Source organism: Castor canadensis, chromosome 19, assembly GCF_047511655.1.
Source record: "Castor canadensis chromosome 19, mCasCan1.hap1v2, whole genome shotgun sequence".
Classification (NCBI taxonomy): domain Eukaryota; kingdom Metazoa; phylum Chordata; class Mammalia; order Rodentia; family Castoridae; genus Castor; species Castor canadensis.
The window spans coordinates 36,125,905-36,149,186 of record NC_133404.1 but is presented as its reverse complement, the minus strand read 5'-3'; the positions used below and the strand labels follow the sequence as shown (position 1 = coordinate 36,149,186).

The 23,282-nt window shown below is 46.2% G+C and overlaps 1 protein-coding gene across 2 annotated transcripts in view; it reads right to left on the bottom strand.

Moving 5' to 3' along the window:
• Rgma (repulsive guidance molecule BMP co-receptor a) overlaps nt 1-8,529 on the bottom strand; it is a 42,732-nt gene extending 34,203 nt beyond the window's left edge. The window contains exon 1 of one of the 2 annotated variants that reach the window (XM_074061622.1): nt 8,170-8,529. In XM_074061622.1, the coding sequence (XP_073917723.1) occupies nt 8,170-8,183 (14 nt within the window). In that variant the 5' untranslated portion in view covers nt 8,184-8,529. The remainder of the gene's footprint in view (nt 1-8,169) is intronic. The other variant, XM_074061623.1, reaches the window with a different exon arrangement.
• Between the last annotated feature and the right edge of the window lie 14,753 nt (nt 8,530-23,282).

Here is a 23,282-nt window from a genome sequence, read left to right as displayed (position 1 = left end):
ATAATGAAGGCCTCTCCTCTACTTACCTCTTGAGTCTAAGACAATAGATTGCACCTACCCAGTGGTCTACAAGCTTGCGAACTCTTCCTCCTACAAAGGCCAGTATAAAAGCAGGAGCTTATAAATTGTGTAATTATCAGTGTTGAGATAGAAAATGTTCCAGACACGGCAGTGAATTGGGGAAAGAGAGAGACCTGGGCTTTGGGATGGCTCTACTTCCAGCTGTGCGGCCTAACCACACCCTGTCCTATCTCTAGGCCTCAGCTCTTCCGCCTGCAGAATCGTGGCCTGGCGGTCCTTGGAGTCTCTGAGCAGCACAGTCCCATTTCTACAGGTGCAAGAACTCGTGTCGGCTCTGCAAGTGCTCGTCCTTGTCCAGAGCTGACTCCCAGGAGCCATCCTAGGGTCTCTTCTGTAACACTTCTGCATTCCCCAAGTGGAAATATTGCTGAACAAGCAGGAAATGTCATTGGAAGAGTGACACTTTTGTGTTTTAGTGTCAGCATGAAAATCTGAAATCATCCCCCACGACACACCCAAAGCCACACCTTAACACATGTAGCAACCCTCCTGTTTTAGAGCAGCGCTCGGGTACACACACGATATGCTAGGCTCCCGAATGGAGAGTGACCACACAGTGTTTACCTCTCCCTGTTCCAGTAAGTTCCTGGGAGAAGAACTGGCTTGGAAGCATTTATCCACCACATGGCAACTGTGTGAACTTGAAAGTGAGTCTGTGTCTTTCTCTCAATCAGCAGAAGACTGGACTGTTTGGATTAATGAACAATTTGAGGCCAAGTGCAAATACCACAGACACTTAGCAATAGGAACAGATAACCCAGTTATTCATCAAATTGAAAATTGTTTAGAACGCTAATGCAGAGCTGAGACAGAGAAGAGCCCCAGCTGATGGGAGGTGGGGAAAAAGACCAATCCAGAAAGATCAAATGTGTCACTCCATGGGACACTTTTCTCTACAGCCATTGTTTTTGTTCTTAATTTTGTCTGAGGTGGAGAAACTTTCCTTTGCGTTAGAGAGGCAATAGAGCATGCTGGCTGAGATGACATTCTAGATCTCAGTTATTTCATCTGTGAAATGGGGACATTCTTACATCCCCTCACAGATTGATGAGTTTCATCCAGTCATAACCCACTTAGAGCAGACGTCTGGCCTAGAGGAAGGATTGGAAAGAATGTTAGTTTTATATCATAGACTCTATTAGACCTTTGCATGTGTGGGAAATGGGGGTGGGTGGAATCTGAAAAATTCTTACAGGACCCCTAGCTAGCCTTGACTTCTGGGGTGGAGGGGTTCTAGGTGCATTATCATTTATACTCATTGTAAGAAACAGCCCCTCCCCCAGGTCACTGTAAAATCCTTTTAACTATGCAAAGGACACAGCCATCTCCATTTCATAGATGAGACTGAGACTCAGTGACTTGCTCAAGGTCACCACGGGTACAAACCCAGGTCTTTCAATACAAAGTTCAGTGTCTTTCTCAACAAACCAGTTTCTCTTTTTCTGTCAGCCCAGAAACACGTCCCATCTGTATAAGGACAGATGGAAATAAGCATGTATGGAGAAATACTGTTTTCCAGACACTAACAAATAGATAAAAATGTTTTAAGAAAAGGAATATTCAGCCAGGCACTGGTGGCTCACGCCTGTAATCCTACCTACTCAGGAGGCAGAGATCAGGAAGATCGCGGTTCCAAGCCAGCTCCAGTCAAATAGTTCATGAGACCCTATCTCGAAAAAATCCCTTCACAAAAATAGGTCTGGCGGAGTGGCTCAAGGTGAAGGCCCTGAGTTCAAACCCTAGTAGTAAAAAAAGAAAGAAAGAAAGAAAGAAAGAAAGAAAGAAAGAAAGAAAAGGAATATTCCCTTAACAATCTCCCCCAGCCTCAATTTAGGATGTTGAAATAGATTTTTAAGTTATTTTATTTTATTTTTTTTGGCAGTACTGAGATTTGAACTCAGAGCTTCATGCTTATTAGGCAGGCACTCTATTGCTTGGGCCCTGCCTCCAGCCCAGTGAAGTGGTATTTTTTTTTGTCAAGTGTTCCTAGGCTTAATAGTGTTCTGAATGACAGATTAGTTATATAACAGCTAAAGGTGTGAGTGAGTCTATCTACAGCATCAATTCTTCTCACTCTCTTTAGTCCCCATGGCACTCAGAGGATGCCTCAGATTTTAAGACAGATGGGCTTCTCCGCCCTTGAAGACTGGCTGTTGGCCCAGAAAGGGAGGACCACTGCTCCAGCTTGACATGGGTTTGTCTTGCTCTTGTCCACTCTAAATTCAGGCTCCAGGGTCAGTATGTTCCTTAACTGAGCCCAAGTCAGTAGACCTGCCAATAGCAACCACTTCCGTAAGAAGGAATCACACTCTTGGAGTTGGGGAGCTCCTGGGGGGAGGGGAGGGAAGCCCGGCACAGGTGGCTCACGCCTGTAATCCTAGCTACATGGAAGGCTGAGATGGGGAGGATGGAGGTTCGAGGCCAGCCCGGCCAAATAGTCCTTGAGACCCCATCTCTAAAACAACTAGTGCAAAATGAACTGCAGGTGTGGCTCAAGAGGCAGGGTGCCTGCTTTGCAAGAGTGAAGCCATGAGTTCAAACCCCAGTCCCACCAAAACACACACGCATACATACTCGCACACAAAAAAAGCCAAGGAGGGGGCATTTATCTTTATTTATTTTTTTTTTTGCCATGTGATCTCCAGATGGACAGTGCGTTAGTCAGTGTTCTGTCACTATGGTAAATATCTAAGGAAAACTACTTTAAGGGAGGAAGCACCTGTTTTGGCTCACAGTTTCAGAGGTTTCAGTCCATGGTCCTGGGCTATGTGGTTTCTGGGACTGGGGAAGCCCACGACAACATGGCGGGTGGTGGTAGATGTGGCAGAGGCTACTGACCTCCTGGCAGACAGGAAACATACAGAGGACAAAATACATCTTTCAAAGACATGCCCCCAGTGCTCTGCTTCCTCCAGCGAGGCCCCATCTCCCAACTCTTCCACTACCTCTCAATAATGCCCTCAAATTTTGAATCTGTCAGTGGATTAATCCATTCATGAAGGTCAAGCCCTCAGGATTAGTTGGCCATACTTGATCCTGTATGGGGGGGCTCATTTCAGATTCAGATTTTTGAAATCAGTATTCTCAAGTCTGAAATTATTTTAGTGGTACTGACTGACGTGTAACAAAATAACTTCAACTCAGGCAGGCGTGGTGGTGGAACCCTGTAGTTCCAGGATTTGGGAGGTGGAGGCATGAGTTCCAGGCCAGCTTGGGCTACACATCAAGACCCTGCCTTTAAAAAACAAAATAAACCTGAAGGGAAAAAACAATAAATTAAACTCTCAAGAATGTGCTGGCCCAAAACTAGCCATGTGGAGTTATCAACAGGACTGACCCTGGAAGGAGAGGTCACAGTGAATCTTAAAACATCCCTAGGTGAGCCTGCCTCTAAGCAATGCGGCTCTTTCTGTTTTGTCTTCCTCATGTAAATGAAAGCCACCTTCAAAAACGCTATTGCATTAAAAAATCCATTTATTATTTATATTCTACCTCCTCCCCATAAAGAATATTAAATTAAATGTGCATGAAAGCGCATTATCCACCTAAACTTCCTATTATTATTCTTTTCAAGGTACTAATTATTTTGAGGACACCCTGTAATTTTCACGATTCTGTGAATGAAGTTTTGCATTTCTGTGTTCTCTTGTGATAACCAGAGAAAGCCTTGCGTGGCTGCAACTGTCCACTGGGTTCTTGTAAAAATAGTCTGTTTTTCAGGCTGGCACTGTCAGGGCTGAAAAAGTGGGCTGGAAGCTAATTCCGCAGTCAGTAAGATGGCCTGGTGTTCACCCAGCAGAGCTTCGGGAAGCAGCATTTAAACAGGTAAATGGTGTCCCTGCAGGTGTACAAACCTTGATAGACAGAACCAAAGCTGCTGAAATCAGTCCACACCATTCGATCTTGTAGTTTATAGATGGATGAGAGGGAGGGGAGAGCCACACACCATGGTACAGTCAGCTGGGATGCGTGTGAAGGTCTAAGGGGAGGGTGAGTTCCATAGCAGAATGTGTGCATTGCGACTCAGGATACATACAAAGTGACAAACATTTAGGAGCCATCACGAGTCTTGTTGCAAGGCATCATCAAAGAAGAAATTCTCCCAAACGCCTATGGAAGATGAGGCATTGTTTGCATTTTTTTAGAAGACCATAGGCTAAAAATAAAACTATGGTGCTGAAACTCTCACTGAGGGTCAGCAGAATATGTCTGCTTTCCAGGGAGGACAAAACATAGAGCATGACCAGGGAGCAGGACAAATTGTTGTCAGCTAGAGTGAAGTGCTGTAAACAACTTAAGATCTGGCTGGGTGTAGTGGTGCATGCCTGTAAGACCAGCTACTTGAGAGGTTGAAGTAGGAGGATCATGATCCCAGATCCTATTTAAGATGGTGAGATCCTATTTAAAAAATAACTGAAGCAAAAAAGGGCTGGAGGTGTGGATCGATCGAGTGGTAGAGCACTTGACTAGCCCTGGCTCCGAGTTCAAACCCCAGTAGTACAAGGGGTAAAAGAAAGAATAAAAGAACTCGGGGGTCTGAGAGTCCATGAAAACAAACAAACAAGGAGAAGTCACAATTAAAATGCCCTAATGAGACTCAAGTCAACTCATTTGAGAAGACTTTTACTTCTATCTGCTGACCTCGGCTTTGGCACACGGAGGCCACAGGATCTCTGGGAACTGGCCTTGTCTTACCGGATAGTTGACAGAACGTTTTTGTTTTCCAGTTTTTGCCTGATCTTAAGACTCTGGCTAATGCAATAACTTGACTTCTTACAATTCTGCATCTGGTAGCATTGCTTTCAATACACAATGAAGGGTGGAGGCACAGCTCAGGTGGTAAAGTGACTGCCTAGCAAGCATAAAGTCCTGAGTTCAAATCCCAGTACTGCCAAAAAAAAAAAATAAAAAAGAAAGAACATAAATAAGCAGTTGAAAAATGAGAAGTAAATCATCCAGCCAGCAATTATGCAGTCTGCAGTTATTCTCAGCATAAGCTACCCTTGCTCCACTTTTGTAGTAATCTGGTAAGTTGGGTAGGTACATTCTTTTACAATTATAATATTTCAAATTTAATATAATTATAAACTTAAATATGAAAAATTCTAAATTATAATTCCTACAATTTGATATTGGCTAGTGCAACCTTAGGTCCACAGATTCGTAGTGACTTAAACATGTTTTAAATGAAACTATGAAAGATATTTGTCTTTATTTTGTCAGTTTCTGCTCAAATTTCAAAATTTCTTCTTCCTGCCCTTAAAATCATGACGTTTTTCACCTCGCCAGGCATCCTTGCCTTCTGATCCCTGGATTTGAATGTGAGTCACAGAATTGTGTACTTATAGGGCAGAACTGATTAAAGAAACTGGGTATTCCCTACGGAGAAATCCATTTGTGACCAAGGAAACTGATGGCTCCTGACAGGAATGCATACTTGGGACAGGCAGTCCTTGATTTTTTTATCTATTGCTCAGAGAAGGGAGGCTGAAATTGAGCTGTCAGTTGTCAAAATAAGAAAAAAAGGTGCAAGCTTATAATTTTGGCTATGCCAACAGGCATAGTCCTGGGGAAAAAGTATACTATACAAACAATAATCTAAGGCACAAAGAGCTGAGGTTTTGACTCAACTACCTAGCAAGTGTTCAAACCCCAACACCAGATAGGTGAGAAAGCCTGGAGCCTCCTTTCTTCAACTTAAATTTAGATTCAGTTAAGTTTGTTGAATGACTAAACAATGAGCATTATTTGAAAAAGCAAAGCCATTCTCCCAAGGAGCCCCAGAGGAACACCGCAGACAATTAAGTTATTTGAACAATTACCTTTACTGGGTAGTGCCCATTTCATTTCATAGAATTAACAGATTCTGATTACCCTGCCTTCGTTTCTTATAATTCTCATCTGCACCTGTGCCCACCTGCTTCCTGGAAGCAGGGAGCATCTGAACATCTCTGTGAGGGGGGCTTGGACACCCCTGTCCCAGAGTCAGGGATGTCTGCCTTGTCCTTTGATCTTGCACTTGCTTGCCTGGGAGTTCTTGTATTTGGCCTCACACAAGGGATAACCCTGGCAGGCAGTAGTCCTGCCTTGAAGACGTTTGGGAGGAGAGAGAGACATTTCCTAGCTCAAGTAGGAGGTGCCCTCCTTGGCTAAAAGGCCAAGCCACTTTAAGACTCCTTTTGTCACAAGTCTGGCTATTAAATAAATACCTGCAAGCAGAGAAATGGTTTGAGATAGAATGGTGGGGGTGGGGTGGGCAGACAAGCCACACACTACATTGTGTTTTCAGAGTGCAAACACCTGACGGTCACCTGGGAGGGGAAATGACCCAAGCAGGGCTCTTGAGCAAAGGAAGGTGTGCCCCCCCTTCCCTCCAACTACCACCATAGCCCAGAGGATTCCAGGGGGGCAAAGGGTTCTCCCTCCGAGGAACCCAGCTCCCTGCTAATTTCATCTGGCCTGGAAGGTGGCAGCAAAAACTCATCACAGACAATGTGGAGCCCGCCTAGATATGTGGGTGCCCCACCCACAGCCTTTGTCTGCGCTGGGTGCCATTTAGCAGAGTTAACTTCTAGCAGTTGTGAATTGGAGATTATGTCCCAGTAAAGGGGGTTTGCTTGTCATGTGCTGTGGTATTGGAGCAGTAAGCACGCCCCCCACGAATGTACAACCCCCCCACACTTTGGGGTACATTATACCTTTCCTATACGGAGTGGTACAAGGCTCTTCCCAATTCTCCTTCAGCTACCTTTCAGAGCACAGCCCATTTTTCTTCCTAGTGGCCAGGACTTAAAATCCACCTTAGGACACCACCTATCTGTGATGCACAGGAGAAGAGCAAGGTCCTGGCCCAGACTTTCCAGATCTCTGCGATGAATGCCTGCGAAAAGAGGCATCGTCTAAGACAGGTAACAGTTTACCTTATGTTTTTTGCTGGAAGGTACTAAACCCAGATGGAGAAGGTGATGGCGGGTCCTTGAGGTGCCAGCCTGCCACCCAGTATAACCCGCAATCCTGCGTTCAGGGCGCCGGGGCGCTGCCGCTCCGCGGGATGGCCGGGCCACCGAGAACTCGTCTTTTTGGGACACGATGGCCAGCTCCCGCCTGGCCTAAGTCTGCTACTTTGCGAACACCCAACTTTGCTGCCTAAAAAAGAAGGCACAGCTCACGGGTCCCGCTAGATGGCGCTGCGTTCCCTGAGCCGTCCGCAAGACACCCAATTTATAAAATAAATACAATCCAACGCCTTCCGAAACCACACCACGTAATAGCAGCTCACAGGCTTCCATTAAAATCCCACTTTGGGGAAATTGATTCCACCTCCGAGCAAATCTAATGCAATTACATTAATAGGACGCAATCCAGAGTTGCATCCAAGCGTCCTTCAACACGGGCACTCTCCCTAAATACACCTGTCCTCCTTCCCCAGTTTATACCCCGGAACGAGCCGCTGTGGGCGCAAAAGCCAGGCGCTGGGTCCTGGTCGTGCGCTCCTGTCCACTTAGCAACGCGGGGACTTCGCGGAATCCCACGCAAGTCCCGCACCTTCCCGCGCACTGGCGCTCCCAGGTCAGGGTCCCTTGGACCTGCGCCTGCCTGGCTGGTGCCCAGCGCCTGCGCCCCACCCCGGGGTAGGCGCTCTTTTTGAGGTTTCGCGGAGCCGGAGGTGGGGCGACTGGGCGATAAGGGGCCACTGGGGGTCCGCGGTGGGGACAGCCGGATAGCCAGCTGCGTCTGAGGCTCGGTGGCCCCTCCAGAAAGAGGTCACCCCGCGCGATACACAGGGGATGGGACGTGCGCCTGGGCTGCCCTGCCACGCGCCAATGCCTGCTGCCGGGAGGACAGCATTTTAGGGGAAAGGGAAAAAAAAAAAAACAAAACAAAAAAAAAAGAAAGAACCACCAAACCACAAAAACTTTCCTGCCGCCAAAAGCTAAGGCGATCCAGGCGGGGCGAAGCTCCAGATTGGGCAAGATGAGACGCGGGTCTGAAGGGAACCAAATGAGTGCGGTGGCCCCGGCAAGTGTCGGCGGCGCCTTGGGGATGTCATGTCGGAGCCGGGTGCGCCCGGCGCTGGCCCGCGCTTACCTTGGCGGCTGCATGAGCCTCTGCAGCCCGCGGGGGGTGGCGCTGGCGGGGCCGCGGGCGAAGAGGGGGTCCAGGGAGTCTTCGCTCGTCTGTCCCACCTCTGGCGAGGTGGGAGGGACTCGGGTGGCGCTTGTCCCCTGCAGCCCCGGCCGGCTCAGTAGCGGCCCGGGGCGCGCCGCGGGCTCCCGGGCTGCATGCCGCGAGCGCTGGAGGAGCCGGCCCGGGAGCGATCGGCCAGTGCTTCCCCGGCCCAGAGGCTCGGGCGGCGCAGCCCGCGCTTCGGAGACAACTGCGGAGTGGGGTGGCCCGGGCCAGCCCCCTCCGTCACCCGGCCCCCGCCCGCCACCGCTGAGCGAGCAACGGCGTCGCCAGGCTCTTTTGCGCGCCGAGGGGAGCGGGCGGGCGGGCGGGCGGGGGGCGAGCGCGGGCGGGGCTGGCGGAGGAGGTGGGGTGCGGGCTGCGAATGCTCCGCCCCGCGACCGCCCCACCCTCGCCTATCAGCCCCAGTGGGGTGGGTGATGGGGTGCCAGAAAGTCCAGACTTTCCCTACTCGCTCGGGATAGAGGGGGTGCAAGCGGCACCCCCCTACCCATGGGCGCCCCAACTTTCTAATTCGCCCTACCACCCCGGCAGGGATAAATGGAGTACACATTTTCCACCTTCTGTCCGCGATGGTAAAGGGTTTTGGAGAAGGTGGTTACATCCAAAGCGCTCGGCCAAGACGCACCTTTGTTCTATCGAGATTTTACTTTTGTTTAAGGATCTTCGGTGTGTGTGTGGGAAGAATACGTATGTATTACACGCGTAATGTACGAATACATCCTTGCGTGCACTGTTACACTACCCCGGAGTGTCTAGAGTAAAAAGAAGAGGGTACGGCACGCCCTCCCCAGCGCAGCCGGGCGCACGAGGTAACCTTCGGTCACAGTGCGCTCCGCCGCGGTTCCCGCCGGTCCTCGCTCTGCACTTTTCCATGCACGCGCACCGGTTGCCAGTGAAATCTCACCTGTCTTTCAAAAGAATGTTTCATCCTGCAGCATGCACACACCGAAGGGAACACTGCCACATACCCCAGGGTCAATCCCCCAGGGAGTCTCACGAACCCCGGGAAGGACCCTTGCTGTGACGCAGCAAAAGAGCCACCCCACTGCCATGGGCAGATCTGGAAATCCCAGCTGGGACGTGAAGTCAGCCTGGAGACACAGCTCACGCCCGAATTAGCACTGCACAGTTAGAGACCGTTGCCAATACATTGTAGACGGGGTGACGACCTTCCCGTTTTTACTGAGCAGACTGGCTTGAATTTTGATGTAATGAGAACCCTTTGGATTTACCAAATGAAAAGGTAGCATCCATATTAAAACACAATCGTTATTGATACTTGTGGTCTTAGCGGGATGTGGTTTTAATTCAATATCCTGCATTTTGTTGGCCAAGTGTATTTGGATAATCCATAACTGAGATATAAATAAAATCCATGTGATTTAGCAGAAAGGGATTGGATATTTCGGATGGCTGGTTTCTATAATTAGCCCTGGTCTTGGACAAGTCTTTTAGCTCTGTTGGGCCTCAGTTTCCTTGTCTATAAATACAAGAGTTGTACTAGAAATTGTGTGTGTGTGTGTGTGTGTGAGCCCTAACATTTCAGCCAACATCTCCTTAGGGAAGCCTGCCCCAATATGGATTCCTTGCCTTGCTTCTCAACTCAGATCTCAGTGAGTCCTTCTGTGCTCATTAGGGTTACTCTTCCTAAAATGTCTGCCTCTCCCGTCACACTGCAGTGGCCAGGAGGACCATCATTGCATCACCAGCACTCACTGGGGGCCGTGCCTGGCTGGTAATAGGCACTACAATGGTCTCTGAATGACCACCATTCATAGCTTTCTTATAGCTCTTCCCAATTGCCTGGCATTTTCAAGAAATCTAAGTGGAAATATCTCTTTTTCAAAAGTAGCCTTTGGAAAGTAACCTGCAGAGTTTTCCCACCTTGGGGGACAAATAGTCCAGTTCCTAGATGAAGACAGACAAGACTTAATCGTGGGGCTGTGGAGGTGGCTAAGAGCCACTTACCTGGATGAGTGCAGACTCCTGTGGAGGACAAGAAATATTAATGCTACTTATTAGGTACTTGATTAAATTAGAGCTATGCTCAGGCAGTTGAAATATATGCAGGAGCCCTTGGATTTAAATGAGGCCATGGGGTGTGTTTAAGGTCCAAATTGACAATTGTACTTGCCTACAACCAACAATCTAGAAATATTCCTGATATGGGAATCCTTGCCTTTCTTTAACTTCAAAGAACCTGAATTCCTAAAGAACATGAACAGGAAATAGCTAACCCTGGGTTCAAAAGTTTAAAAAAATGAGATCAGTACCAAACAAGGGTGAGAAAATAGATGTTTAAGGCTGTACAATACTAATATCTGTATTAGCTTTTCTCTTGTCTGATGTGCAGAGTTGCCAAGGGAGAAGTTAAAATCTGGCTCACATTTGTAGAGGAAAACAGGACCCTCCTTGGCCTCTCTTTCCCTTTCTGCCTTTTAGAGAGGGATGTGTGCTAGCCGCAGAGTGGCCAGATCCTTCGGGATGTCACTTGCGGAAGCCGTTGGTATTGGACGAGCCTTAGGTGGCAGAGAAGAGTCTGTGGTGGTGATCCTTATGGGACAGGCAGCTGGTGGCTGGCTGAGGCTCCGCTGTGGGATGCACACCACACCCAGCTGTTGTGGTGCTACCAGGTGTGGAACAATTAGTTGATTCTGTCTGTTGCAAATGAGTGGTGGCACCAGCCTGGCAAGAATGCCCCCTCAGAAACTGGATTCAAAGTGCAGTGGATTAAGGATTTCTTCCTTAGGTTGACAAAACAATTTCCACTGAATTAGCGCTGTAGGTTTTCTCTCTGGATTGGGTGCCCTGCCCACTGGATTTTTCTGGGTGATTCAGGTTCAGAAGTAAAAGGGCAGCTTTGAGAAGGTCAGGAACCCTTGTGGAAAGGGATGGGCCAACTGTGTCACCCTTGGCTCTAGTGAGACAACAGGAGGCAACAGGTGTTGGAGCTTCCTTGCCTGGCTTGGGGTGGAGGCTGCAGTATTCTCCAGGAAGGTAGGTGTGTCCCAGAGGGTTTTTTTTGTCAAGCACTTACTTCATGTTGGAACCTGGTAGCAGGTGCCAATTGGGAAATATACCTCTGTCCTTAGGTGCCTGTAGTCCAGTTGGCAAAAAAGAGTAAGTCACTCTGGGAAGTGATTGGGGGTGGGGCACCTCAGCAGCTCAGCTATCAGTCCTTCCCCCACATCATTCTAGTAAAACAGGGCACTTCGGTGATCGCCGGTCTCCTGGCTTTCACTTCCAACTAGACTGCTGCTCAGAAGCCCTGTGGACAGACGGGACTTGACACCGGCTGTCAGGGCGGGAGGAGGTATTGCTGCTCTGAAGGATTAGGAAATTCTTTATGGAAGAGATGTCCTTTGAGGTGGGTATAGGTGGAAGGATTTGATTTTAGTGTGTGGATGGGGGAGCAGGAAGGGCACCAGGCAGGGGTCACTAGCATGAACCTATGGAGCCACAGAAGGTGGGCAAGTTCAATAACAAGTAAGACTAGATGCAATGTGAGTACTGCAGAGGAAGCAGACTGTGCAGAAGGGAGGTGTGTGTGTGTCTGGGGGGGTTGATTGTTATGGTTTCTTTCTACTCTGGTCTTGAGGTCTGTCTATAAGGAGTGGCCATAAGCCAAGACAGCCAGTCTAGGAGAGCCCTGACAGGGGAACATCAAGTTCAAGTGTGTGGTTCAGGTGAGACCCAGTGAGAGGTGAACTTAAAATACATGGGACAGAAGAAATGTGTCATAGAGATTCTAAGGAAGTTAGGAGAGAGGATGAAGGGAAGGAGAGAGAGAGAAGGGGAGGGGAAGAGAGAGGATCAGGAAGGAGGAGGAGGGAGAAAGAGAGAGAAAGAAGAAAAGAGAGAGAGGAGAGATGGAGGATGAAGAGGGAGGAGGAAGGAAGGGAGAGAGAGGGAGAAAGAGAGGGTCCGTATTAGCCCTTAGCCTTTTCCACTGTGCTGGCTAGTAAAGAAACAGCTGTAAGGGCAGGGGTCTTATTTGCGTGACTCTGACATTGACCAGCAGATGTGGGATATGTTGGGTTTGGGGGTCAGTGGAACGAGGGATATGCAGGCCATATGGAAAAAGCCACATGAGGAGGGGAAGGTTTTTCTTTCTTTCTTTTTTTGGTAGTATAGGAGTTTGAACTCAGGGCATTGTGCTTGCTAGGCAGGTGCTCTACCACTTGAGCCATGCCACCAGGCTGAGGGGAAGTTTTAACTAGACCAAAGGCAATGCGGTACAACTGAGTTTCAAGAAGTTTATGTCAGGTCCCAAAATGATGGCAAGGCACCAAGTATATTAAATACATTTATGACCTAGGGTTATGTCACAAGGTACATTGGCTGCAGAGTGAGCAAGAGGGAGCCATTGAAGACTGTGAAGCCAGGGATAAGGTAAGTGGAGCTTCACTTTCAGTAGACTAATGCAGAGGTGAGAGGCAGAAGACAAACTGGAGGAGTCCAGTAATTGTGTCATGATGTTATAGAAAGCATGATCCAGGATGACGCTGAGGCTGATGGAAGATCACATGCTCTGCAGAAGTGGGAATGGAGGAGCATCAAGTGACAGAAATGATAATTGTTCATCACAGAGACTTGAAAACCAGGAGTGGAGACTTGAAAGGGAAGGGGTGGGTGGTGGTCCAACCAAGCACCAATTGGAACAGCCATAACCCTCACCACCTGCTACCTCATGGTAAGGACCATTATCAAGGCAAAATGACGTTTGGTTTTGTGGTTTTTGTTTGTTCACTCAGTCAATCGCCAGCCATAGGAATAAAGAAAACAACACAGGTCTTCACCGTCCTATCCAACAGAATAGGATGACAGAAAGTGGGCTTTTCTACGAGGCTTTGGCTGTGTGACTTGCTGGCTGTGTAGTCATGAGGATAGCTGCAAGCACAGCTGCAGGACAGCTGGGATGTGGTCAGTGAGCACACCCTCCAGTCCTACAACAGCATCAACAGGTGCCGATCCCTGACAATGTAGAGACCTTGGAGACAGCTGGCTTGTGTATTCCCTCCATGGCGGCTGGGGTGGGGAGGGCCACCAGGGCCTGCCAATTTCTTCATCTGCAGGCAGGATTAATTTAGGTTTTGTTTTGCAGTTATTCACTGAGCTCCTTCCCTTCCTGCACGTTTGGTATTTTATAGATGCTACTTCCTCAGCTGGTGGGGTGGCTCAAGTGGTAGAACCACTCATGCTGCCTAGCAAGCATGAGGCCCTGAGTTCAAACCCCAGTACCACCAAAAAAAAAAAAAAGAACAAAAGAAATAAATGCCACCTCCAGCCTCATGATCACATTTCCCTTGGCTCCAACTTTATTTATTTATTTTTCTTTTATTATTCATATGTGCATACAAGGCTTGGGTCATTTCTCCCCCCTGCCCCCACCCCCTCCCTTACCACCCACTCCACCCCCTCCCTCTCCCCCCCACCCCCTCAATACCCAGCAGAAACTATTTTTTGGCTCCAACTTTAAAAGCACTCCTTTTCTGGTCAAATTGAAAGTTTCTAAAACCTTCCCATTCTGTGTTTTGCTCACAACCCTCATTGTTAGGCTGGCTATAAAAGCAGCCAGCAAAAACTATGTTATAGCCCAAATGCTTCCCTGAAATTTCCTCCACTAGGTTAATTAGTCATCTTAAAACTTGGCCTCCCACAAAGTCTCAGGTCATGGACAAAAAGCAGACAAGTACCTTTTGAGGTTGTAACATGAATAGCTTCTAGTTAATTCCTGGTAGAGACCTTGTTCCCATCTGAAACCTCATGATCAAGTCCTGTTCATCTGCTTTCCCATTGGCATTCCACGCTTCTGGGCTCCCAACAGACTCACCCCTAAGCTCTGTTTATAGCATTTAAAAGCCTTTCTCCTTTCCCCTTTTTATTCCATCCAGGGCCCTTAGTCTATGGGATAGTGCCACCCACATTTAAGGAGGGCTGTCCTCCTTAGTCAATCCTTTTGGGATATGCCCTTATAGAAGTGTGTTTACTAATCTCCTAGATGCTTCTCAGTCCAATGAAGTTGACAAGACGAACCATTGCATACTTTCACAGGGAAGGAACGTGACTGAGTTGGAAGCATTTGTGGGGAACAGGAAGAAAGCAGAGGAAACCTTCAGAGTCATCAATCTGGTAGACAATACTGTTGATACTAACTCCAAACAGAATCTTGACTGTGTCCTTTTTATCCCTCTCTCACAGTCACCTACAAGTCTTGCCTGGACCACAGCAGCTCTATGATTGATGTCTGCCTCCATTCTTGTGTTTGCAAATCCATTCTTTCACACAGCAACCAGAGTGAAGTGTAGAAATGCTAGTGAAGTCCTGTCTCCCGTTGGAGACCTCTACTTTCTGTCTTCTGCCTTAACCTGGTTTACCAAGCTCTGTATGATGTGCTTTCTGACTGCATCCACCATTCCACCCCCTCACACCGCTTTAGCTATGTGGCCCAACTACATCTACCATGCCACCTAAAGCCTGCTCCTGCCTCAGGGCTTTTGCACTAGCTACTTCCCTCCATGGAGACCTCTCATGACCTTCTCTTTCTAGTAATTTACACCTCAGTACAAAATCTCCCGACTTTGATTCTCTTCTATAACAATATCATTTTATAGTTTTCTCAATAATTTACTTGTTTATGGTGACCCAATTCTCCAACCTCATCACTCCAAAAAATTTTATAAAAGTAGAAAACCCCTTCTGTAAAGTAGTTCTTGATCTTTGATGTACGTATCTTTTTTGCCTAGAAAGAGTTTTTGAAGGAACTGTATAAATTTTTGAAAAGTGTGTTTACTGTTGCCAACCCCTTTAAAACTTAACCATGTGTTTGAACTTTCCACGTCAACAATTAATATGACTACACGATTCTGTCTCTTAGAAATACCATAGCGAATGACAAATAAACAATTTGCTGCTGTTGCATGTTCAGTGATAGCCTAACCTAGGAACATTCTTCCTTATTTCCCAGAATACATTCATACATGTGGAGTAACTGAATCGAGGATATTGGTATTTTGGGGACTTGACTGTGTGACAAAACTGATCCTCAGGGACACTTCAATTGCTTTTATTTCTTCCTGTGGGGTATAAGAGTGCCAGGTTCCCCAGACTCTATTATCATTTTTTGTGCCAATTTGATACACTAAAAATGCATTTCATTGTATTAATTTTATATTTTAAAAATTATCAGGGGTGTTGAATATCCTTCTATTTATTGTATTTAGTCCTTCTGTCTTTTTCAAACTATCTGTTCACCTCCTTGGCCCCTTTTTGAAGTCAGAGGTTCACATCCATGTATTTTTTTTCTTGGTGTGAGTTTCCTGTTTTATCCCCAGAGGCTGACATCATGTGTGTCCTCAGATGGAATGAGGGAACTCTATTCTCGCCGTGCCCTCAAGGCTCCCAGGAGGCCCCCTCCTTCCTCACTGCTAGAACACACGTTGGAGGGTAGTGATATCTGGGAAGGTGTGCAAAGAAAATCCAAGGTGATCACAGTATGAAACCAGGGTCATGGTCACATCCTCTTCAAAGGCTTCCACACCCTTATAAATTGCTTCTGAATGGCAACAAGTAACCCTTGACCTGGGACAAAGTCCACAAAGCCAAGGCGTGGGCATCTTTATCAGAACGAGTGTCTTCCTTCTCCACTCTGTAGGTCTGTTTAGAGCTGACCAAAGCCAACCAATTAGCTGGCTGTCCATGGAACAGCAAAGCACTGTGGATAGGCCCAGATCTAGGGATGCCTTCCTGGGTCTTCCAGGAGCATTTGCAGGATGACAAATCCAGCGGGCAGCACCCAATACTCTTTGGGCCAAAGTGTCTCTCACCCTGGAGATGGGATCCCAAGACTTAATGAGAGCATGGAGGGCCACACTTAGGAGGTGGTTCCCCTTGGTTTAGTGGTGCCAACAGCATTTTTGTCACTAGCTGCTTCTTCTCCTTCTCCTCCTCCTCCTCCTCCTCCTTCTTTTCTTCTTCTTCCTCCTCCTCCTCCCCCTCCCCTCCCTCTCTTCTTCTTCTCCTTCCCCTTCCCCTTCCCACCCTTCCTTTTCCTCCTCCTCCTCCTTCTCCATGACTTCCAAAGGAGTTGATTCACTCTCATGTCCTTTTATTGGAAACATTCCCAGCAGAAAACTGAAGTCTGAGCCGCCCCACTGATCATTTGTGAAGGAAGATGTGGATGCCAGCAAGGGGTCCCATGCACGACCAAAGGAGGGGACCCATATCGCCAAAACAGGGCTCCTCACACCAGGAGGCGTTCCAGGAAGGTTAGAAGCTGTCAGTTAAAGGGCTGTTCTGTACTGTGAGGGTTTCTCTCTCTCTTTCTCTCTCTCTCTCTCTCTCTCTCTCTATGAGTTAAAGTATCCTTGTGATAAAGTGATGGTTGAAAGTTGTTTTTTAAAAAAATCCTTTCTTGGCAAAGTAAAAAGCTAGCAAATGTATACGTTTTTCTTGAATTATTCTCTCCCTCTTACCTGTGAAATTCCCATTTTTATCTACTGAGTTAAATGACAGACTCTCCATATCACTGTGGCTGTGATTGTCTGTTTCAAAAGGAAATCACTTTCGTAGCACCCCAAACTCACCTCAATGACACTCAACCTGCTGCTGGGACACCACCCCTTTTTCTTAGCTTCAGTGAGATCCAAGCCTTCTCTGGCATCCCCTTCAATGAGGAGACAAGTTCAAGTGGACCATGGATGGCTGGATTGTGGACAGAGAAAAAGTGAGGGCCACATCTCTTCAAATGCTAGTTCTCCTTTTCCTCCCCACCCCCTCCTCCAGGCTCCTTCAGATTGGATTCATTTTAGGAACTCTGGGCCCCCCTGGGAAATTGCTTCAGGGACCCATTTACACAGCGGAAGTGAGTTGGCTTGCTTTTAAATAATCAGGATCTGGACATTGGATTTTTAATTTTAGAAAACAAAAATAAAGCAAAAATATATATATGAGACAAGCTTCACTCTTTTCCTTGCCGTGGAAAAAAAAATGTACAATATGAGTTTTTGGATCCCAGAGCTGAAAAATAGACATATTAAATTAAATGGATGGAAGTAAATGCAAGGCAGAGGTGTTGGTCGTTATTCTTGCTAATTCTTGATACAGGATGCTTTAGTGGTGTTCTTCGGAGCTAAGAGGCCAGTCTCATATTCCTGGGAGAAAAAGCCCCCTGATTTGCAGTAAGACCTTGGATTTGACCTATGGCTTCTGTGTCACAAAAGATCAGTGATTGTAATTCAGGTAATAGAACAGGCCAAGCAGGTATTTGATGGTCCTTTCCTCCCTCCTGGGATAACCTCAATTTCTGTGGAATTATATTTAAGCATCAGCCTTATGAAGTACCAGAGACAAAGTTGGAATCTTCATTCTCTGTGGCTTTTGGCTGGACTCCCCTGTGGGCTGTCCTGCATATTAGAAGGCCTGGGTTTCCCAGTTCTAGTAAGAACCCAGGCCTGCCTACCGGTGGGTGGATCCCTGGGTGTCGTGATGCAGGGGCAGGTGCTGTGCACTTGGAGATAGGAAGGTCTTGGGGAATGTAATTGGAAAATCTTGAAGGAAACAAACAAAGCCCCACAACTGCTCTTGAAGCTGGGGACCAGAGGCTCCTGCTCAGTGGGCACTGGTTGTGGGGGAAGGGCAAGACCCAAGGAATAAACTCCAGAGCAACCCGGAGGGATGTGCCCTTGAACCCATGGCTTTCAAGTGGTGGGGGAGGAAAGAGACTCTCCACTTCAAAGGGAAGGCTTGAAGCCACCTGTCACAGGAGGAGGGATTAATTGGTGAGGAGCCCGGGGAGCAGGGCAGGAAGGGCAGTGACTCCTCCAAAGGACAGCAGGAGGGTGGCCTTCTGTCAAATAAGACCCAGGGGACCCAAAAGCCGGAAAGAAGCACTGCTGGACCACCAACATCCCTGGTCTCTGGGAAGACCGGCTGGCAGCCAGAAGTCACAGCCACTTTTAAAGGATTAAACATTTTGCATCGGTTTTAGTACTTTGTGATCTGATTGAAAAATAGTCACGATAGAAGAAAAAGTAAAGTTAAAAAAATCTTAAGCTGATTTGTGAAATCGTAATGGAATCTGAATGTGTCTGAGTGTGACCTGTGTCACCTGCTATGGAAAAGGCTTGACGTGCTCACGCATGGGGATGTTCGGAATACTGGTTCTGTGGTCCACAAGTGTTAGCCGGTAGGTGAGAGGGTCCCCAAACCAGGCCCTGCCCTGTTTTAGTGACAGAAAGATCTGGGCTTTCAAATCTGAACCTTCAACTCAAATGCAGCAAAAGTCGACATTTTTAGAGAATTTTTCTTCAGCTGAGGTAGAAATCGAGAATTTATTCTGAATTCCTTCCCTTTCCTTTGCTGTGTTATCCTGTTTCAGGAGAGTATCCAACTTCTTAAAGCAATTTGGAATCCCCTGCCCCCACCTGTCCCTTCACTGTGCACAAGAGGCTTCTATTAATTTTACCACTGTGTGTGAATCTACAATCATTTCAATTTATTTGTTAATTTAAAAATTTAAATTTATCTTAATTAACAAAATATTTGCGAAATAGTACTATTCACCGAAACTAACCCCTCACCCTGCCCTGCCCCATTCCTGTTCCCCTGCCTCCATAATTTTTGTTCACCTGAAAGCCAGAGCTCCTCCTGAGGTCCTCACCCCTGGAGGCCATGACCTTGACCTGTCCTGCTCTGGGTCTGTGCTGATATTATATCCAAATCTCAGTCTTCCAGACTCAGTTTTAGGGCCTGGGACAGGGGACTGGGACAGGGTCCTGGCAAAGCATTCACCTGGTTTGGAAAGCTTTGTAAATTTGCAAAAGTGAGAGCTTTTGACTGCAACCAGGAATCAGTTCCTTGTCCTGAATTTATTTGCCTTCCTTGTTCTCCTGCTTTTCCACCATGCCCCAAGTTGTTGACTGTTGTGACACTTGTTTTTCTTTTCGGGTTTGACAAACTGGGGCTTCTCTTTCGTGAGTTTGTTGTGGGGATGTCTGCCTATCAGGAATCTGCATGTCCTCACCGTGTGGGAGGACATGTCCGTGACTAGAGGATATTCTTGCAAGAGATTTCCTGCGAGAGAAGCTTGCAGGAAATGAGGGGCATGGTGTATCCAAAACTCCATCACATTTGAATATGCATTTGTTGTGGGATTTGGAAATAAGTTTTAGAATATTGCAGTAAAAGAAGTGAGAAGTTACAGATCATAATTTGGATGTAGGTGAAAATGAACTTACTTTGTTATTGGTAAATTTGTTTATTAAAGAACAAGTTCCAGGCTGAGACTTGAGCCCAGGAGTCTGAGATCAGCCCAGGAAACAGATAGAAAGCAGGTCTATCTCTGTCTCTATCCTCTCTCCCCTGTCCCCCTCACCCTTTCTCTGTCCCTGTCTGCCTTTCTCTCTCTATCTCACTCTCCTCTCTCTGTCTGTCTCTTTATCCATTTCTCTGTCTCTCCTCTCTCTCTGTCCCTGTCTCTTCTTTCTTTCTCTCTCTCTGTCTCTCTATCCATCTCTCTGTCTCTCCTCTCTGTCTGTTTCTGTGGTCTCTCTCGGTCCCTGTCTCTCTGTCTGGCTCTCCTCTCTCTCTCTCTGTCCCTCTCTCTGTCTCTGTCTCTGTCTCTCTCTGTACTGGGGATTGAACCCAGAGCCTCCTGCAGGCTAGGCAAGCACTTGAGCCCCTACTCTGGACCTAGTCTCAAGAAAACAAAATAAAACACTGAATAAATTCAGGCAAACTTAATAGCCCATGAGCAAAATGTGCTCAAAATAAAGAATGATATCAACAGAAACTATTCTGACATTAAAAATGATCAAAAGTACTAAGATATATTAAAAGGAGAAAGTCATTAAGGGAAAAGATATTTTACTTGGGATTAATGTAATGTGTAATCTCTCTGGTGTTTTGATATCCAGTTAATTAAGAAGAGTGAATTGTATGAACACATCGGGAAAAGATTTTAATTTCTTGCGGATTTTTCCCCAAGATAGTGACATCAACAATTTAAACTTAAAACTCACACAATAATGAAGGGGTCAGCATGACACTGACCAACGAGTGTCATCAACTTAGGCTCTGAACTATCAAGATCAGAGTTCAGTCACTCAGATGTTCCCTAAAAAGTCACAGCAACTATGGAATCTTGAGAGTTTTTTTTTTTCTTTTTTTTTCAGTTTTGACAACCACCCTAAACATTTGCATAGCCAAATTGGAAATTAGTTGGGAAACAGTGAACTTTTTTAACTGTCGGGAATAAAAATCAAATTTCTGTCCATAGAAATTTTTCAGAGGAAGGACTGGATTACCTCTTTTCTGTGTAGGAAATCCTCCCTTGTCATAAGGAGCAAAAAAGCATCCCACAGAGGGGACAGGCAGTTAATTAACAAAAGATTAGGCAATTTTTTGGATAGTGTAATGTTTGTGATCATTTTTTAAAATTTTGTAACTTATTGAATTTTTCTAATTCTAAGCAAATATTCACTTTTTTGTACCAAATTTTGAATTTTTAATGGAGGGCACCCAATTTTATTAGCCTCAGGCCCTAAAGATGTCTATATTTACTCGTGTCTTGTCCTCCACTGTCCTGTCTTAGCTGCCTAATTCCTGTCTAATATCATCCCTCCCAGTACATTAAAAAAACAAAATCAAACTCCAAACCCTTCCTTTAGTCTTTTATCTTCCCCCGGAATCAGTCTGCTATAGGGGACAGGAACACATACTCAGGAGCCTGAGATCGGGGATGTGAATTCCAGGGACTCACCCTCTGGCTTTATGATCTCAGGCAAAGCACTTACCCTGTGCCTCTATGTTTTCCTCCCTAAAATAGGAACAATACTACCTACCTTAGAGTAGCATGGTGAAGATTAAATGAAGATGTCAAAGGCTTGACCGGGCCTGGCAGGTGCCCCCCCATCCAGCAAGCCTGGAACATGGTAGGTACCCAATACAGTCTGAGTTAATTTGAGTTCTGGCCTGAGACACTTAGCATCATCTAATCTGATCTTCAGGAAATTAATGTATCTCTCTGCTTTTAGGTTCTTTTCCATAACAACGGTAGCTTACAAATTGAGATCTTTCACAGTTCTTAAGTTCTATGATTTTGTAGAGATAAAACACCATAATTTTATTACCCACTAGCGTGAACACTCAGTAAAGCTCAACAATTGTTGTTTTCTTGACAGTCGTGACTACCATTCTCTTGACAATTTCGGAATTTTTGCTCTTGACTCTGATTCTTCAAATATTTTTTGCAAGCAAGCAGATATAAATAGTAACAGCATCCCAATTCTAGACCTTGTGATTACAAGTTCACAGTCGTCTTGTCAGCCTTTAACATCTTCCTCTTCTTCTTCAGCAGTATACATACTATTTCTTATTTTTATAAACTTGTAGATTTGGGAGGTATGCACTTGTGATGGTTTAATTCATGTGTCCACTTGGCCAGGTGATGGGACCAGTTTGGTCAAACACTAATCTAGATGCTGCTGTGAAAACTGAGTGTTAGACAGGCCTGACCGCTAAGATCAGAGCAGACCACCTTTCGTAGTATAGCTCATCCGATCAGGTTTCCTGAGGAACAAGGAATTCTGTCTGGAGACAGCAACCCGGGAACCTTGCCTGAGTTTCTGCCTAGATGGACTGCTCAACAAATTTTGGACTTGCCAGTCCCCACACTCTTATGAGCGAATTTCTTAAAATAAATCTCACTTTAGATGTACGAATGTCCCTCTGTTATCATGGGAGATTAAATTCAGGATACTGAAATCTGCGCTGTTAAATAGCACAGGATAAGCGTACAACCTACACCCATTCCCGTAGCCTTTAAATCCTCCTAGATTACTCACAATACCCAATACGAGGTAAATGCTGTGGACATGGTTGTTATACTGCACTGTTCAGGTAGTGACAAAAAAAAACGTGTGCACATGTTCCGTGTACATGTGATTTTTTTCTGAATATTTTTAATCATGTGCAAAGACATGGAACCCATGGATACAGAGGGCTGCCTATATGTGCGCTCTGTTTCTCTGAGAACTGGAAGTATAACATTTACTTGTTTATTTATCTTATTAGGATATATTGTTGTGACAATTCCAAATAGGCTTATAGTGTACATCGATCAGATCACACCATCTCTCCTCCATGACCCCTCCCTGCCCCACTTAAAGCAATTGCAAGATGTTTTTTGTTTTATTTCATATAAGTACATAAAGTCCATCTGCCATATACCCTCACCTTGATCTCCTTCATTCACTCTCCCCCTCCCACAAATACCGCCCCCTCCACTGTATCTATTTTACAGTCCTGTCTTTCATTATTCATATTTAAGTAGATGTTATGGGGTTTCTCAATGTGCCCCACTGTGAGTCTATTTTACTTTGGTCCGTTCAGCCCCTTCCATTGCTCTCCCTTCCCCCTTTACCTCCCACCCCCCATTTTTCAACAGCTTTCAGAATACATCCTTATATCCTCCACCTTCACAGATGGTATGTTTTATGATATTACTGGTGCTGTATCATTTTCTTTTCCTTTCCCTTTTTCCCCCGAGTTCCATAGAGTAGTTCCACTATTGAAATATCTTGTCTGTATATGGTCACGATTGCTTTTGTGTAGGTGTTTATCTTAGGATCTATCTTCCACATATGAGAGAAAACATGCGGCCTTTGTGTTTCTGAGCCTGGCTAACTTCACTTAACAAGATGTGTAAGTACAGCATTCGAGTAGCTCAACAAAAGCAGCTTGTCCTCCTTCCCTCTCGTCAGTGCCAGCATGCTGATTGACAGGTACATAGCACCAAAAGGAGAAGGGACGGAATTTGTGGAATATCACGAGAACACAGACCAGGGTTTCCTGCAGATGCCAGTAGGATCTTTTTGTAAGCTACAGGTAGTAAGCGTTCAAGGAGTTGGAGATTTACCAGGGGTTTGCTTTGGCGAAGGCTTCTTTCTGGGAATCCCACAGTTTAAGCTCCAATGGCTGTGTGATGAGAAGGTTGCAGAATATTATAAAAC